This window comes from Suricata suricatta, chromosome 12 (assembly GCF_006229205.1).
Source record: "Suricata suricatta isolate VVHF042 chromosome 12, meerkat_22Aug2017_6uvM2_HiC, whole genome shotgun sequence".
Taxonomy (NCBI): Eukaryota; Metazoa; Chordata; class Mammalia; order Carnivora; family Herpestidae; genus Suricata; species Suricata suricatta.
The window spans coordinates 104931717-104934336 of NC_043711.1; the positions used below are offsets into that span (position 1 = coordinate 104931717).

A 2620-nucleotide genomic window follows, 5' to 3' on the forward strand; every position below is an offset into this window, starting at 1 on the left:
CCGCGCAGCCCCCGGCTGGCCCAGCGTCCCTCTCCCGTGCTGGTGGGTGACCTCAAAGACGCCCCGTGTTTACGGGTCTCCTGGTTGACCCGGTGTGACCAGTAAGGTCCAGCAGGCCAGCACATGGAGACAAGTGTCCGGGAGAGGGTGAGCACCGGACCCGCTGCCGACCCGGCGGGCAGGGGCCAGGCCGGGAGACCCCACCGGCATCAGCCAAGGAATGCAAAACCAACACTCGTATTTCATACTTTTTACTCATGACATTATTTGTCTTAAAAACAAAACAAAACCGACAGGACACTGTCACGTGTCGATAGTTGGAACCCGAGCTGCAGCCTCAGGATGGACGCACACATTCCGGATTCGGATGCCGGTGTGAACACGAATGCAGAGCTTCGACTGGGTCCCCACTCCCCTCCGTGCCCGGGGCCTCCCCGACGCCAGCTGTGGCTAGTCCTCCGGGTCTAGCCGGCCTGACCGACTAACTAACTGCCTGCGAGGGGAGGGCGTCTGCAGGTAAAGGGCGTCGGTAACGATTCCCTGGACGACAAGCCCCGGGGGGACGGCCCGAGGGAGGCCGGGACGTGTGCTCCTCCGCCAGCAGGGCGGACGGCGCCTGTGGGGCCAGCACGGGGCCCCAGGTCCTCTACTTTCGGTTCTGATGCACAGGTTCATTCAGAATGAGGCTCTTTACTGCCCCCTCTGGGGGAACCATCCAAATAAACACACGAGTAGATGATGACTGTGGTGGCTTCCTGGCACAGTGCACAACCTGCACATCTGTCCCTAGCAGTCCTTCACTCAGCGGAGGGAAAGTCCTCGGTGCTGTGTCTTTATCCATCAAATGTGAGAAACTCCTGCAGCGTGTCAACCCGGCGATGGCGGAGGTGGACTTGAGAGGCTGGAGTGGCCCGTGCAGAGTGTCACACAGCATTTGGGGGAGACTCAAGGCCTTCTCATTGGTCTTCCCCTTTCCCGGGGCCCGACCGCCCCGTGCAGGAGCCCCCCTGCCGCTGTGCTGAGGGAGGCCCAGCGCCTCGAGGCCCCGCCGCCTGTCACCTCCAGGGCGGGGGGTGGCGGTCTCCCTCTGCTGGGCGCCCGGCAGTGAGGCGGGTCCGACGGGCGCCCGAGGACCTAGGCCAAGGCCAGTGCACACCAGGCCTCCTGGCGCAGGGCCCCGCCCAGGCCAGCCTGGGGGCCCAGGGCTGCAGAGGGGAAGGCAAAGTCCTCGGGCTCGAACTTGAACTCCACGTGGCTGGGAGCCAGGGGGTCGTCCACCTGGCCAGAGGCCTGCAGCGGAACAGGGGAAGCACGGGAATGCAGGAAGGGCTGGCTGGCCTCACTTGGGGTAGGAGCCCTCGTGACTGGGACATTTGCCTTGAGGGGCCTCCGGAGACCCTGGAGGAGGGCGGGGGGCCCGTGTGACGGACAGGATCACACAAGCGGGGCGTTCGGCCTGGGGTGCCACAGGCCAGCGTCCGGTACCCATGACCGACTGCATGCCGGCCCTGAGCTCCTTCCTGGGAGAGGCCCTTGGGGCGCTGCCGGGGGTGTGAGCGGGTCGGGGGTCCGCGCTCCTGGGGAGGTGCCTGGGAGCCAGCTCTGGGTCCCCCGGGCCATCCCACCTGCCTTACCTGGGAGGTGACGCTGGAGTCCGGGCACGAAGGGGACGCCAGGCTGGGATTGGGTTTCAAAACGGCTGCTGAGAGCTCAGGGTCCGGGACAGTGGGTGGGGAGGTTGCAGGGTTCCCGGTGCTGCTTCCTGGAAGGTGGGGCGCAGCCGGGGCACTGGTCTCTTAAGGGGTCAGAGGGACTGGGTGTGGCCCCCTCAATCTGCTCTGCTGCCCCTCCCCAGGCCGGACGGTCCCAGGGCAGAGTCAGGGAGGGTGATGCTTGAACTAAACATGCAAATCTCTGGTGGTGGGAGCACGCGGTGGCCGCGGGGCGGGGGCTGGGCCCCCCCCGCACCTGTGGGCCCTGGCCCCTCGCACCTGGCGAGCCCTTGGTCTTGACAACGTTCTTGGGCTTGCGTTTCCGAGTCTGGATGTTTTCCTTCTTCATCGCCAGCGGCCGAGGCACCTGGGGGGTGGCAGTCAGGGGCGGGTGACTGGTCCTGTCTTTTCTCACCCTTGGGCCTCTTGAATGGACATATGCCCTCATGTCAGCCTTGCAGAGCCGGCCACTCTGGGAGGTGACCGAGCTGTCAGAGCCCCTGTGAGCTGCTGGCCTTGGGCTAGGGCCGGCAGGGAGGGCAAGAGCCGGTCCAGGCCCCAACCCCCAGGGCTGTAGGGGCCAGGAGGGCACTAGGGGCGCACAGAGGCCACACCAGCGGACCTGTCCCAGGCTGAATGGCTGCAGGCTTGCCCCGGCGACGCTGAGCCTCAGTAGGCCCATCTGCGCAAAGGGCCCGACGGTAAGAGCACAGGCTTGGTGCCGCAGTCAGTGGGGGCCTTGAGGGAAGCTTGTTCACCCCATCTGCCTCCCGCCTCCCCAGGGTCCCGCCCCACGGCCCCCTCCCCCCAGCGCCCCCTGCGACCCTCACGGCCCCCTCCCCCCAGCGCCCCCTGCGACCCTCACGGCCCCTCCCCCCAGCGCCCCCTGCGACCCTCACGGCCCCCTC

General features: G+C 66.8%; 1 protein-coding gene across 1 annotated transcript in view; it reads right to left on the minus strand.

The window, feature by feature from the left end:
* Nucleotides 1–235: 235 nt before the first annotated feature.
* GATA5 (GATA binding protein 5) overlaps nucleotides 236–2620 on the minus strand; it is a gene marked incomplete at its 5' end in the record, with an annotated part of 8165 nt that continues 5780 nt past the window's right edge. Inside the window, 3 exons of the mRNA XM_029917994.1 lie at nucleotides 236–1290; nucleotides 1635–1762; nucleotides 1992–2079. Coding sequence (XP_029773854.1) covers nucleotides 1135–1290; nucleotides 1635–1762; nucleotides 1992–2079 — 372 coding nt within the window. The remainder of the gene's footprint in view (nucleotides 1291–1634; nucleotides 1763–1991; nucleotides 2080–2620) is intronic.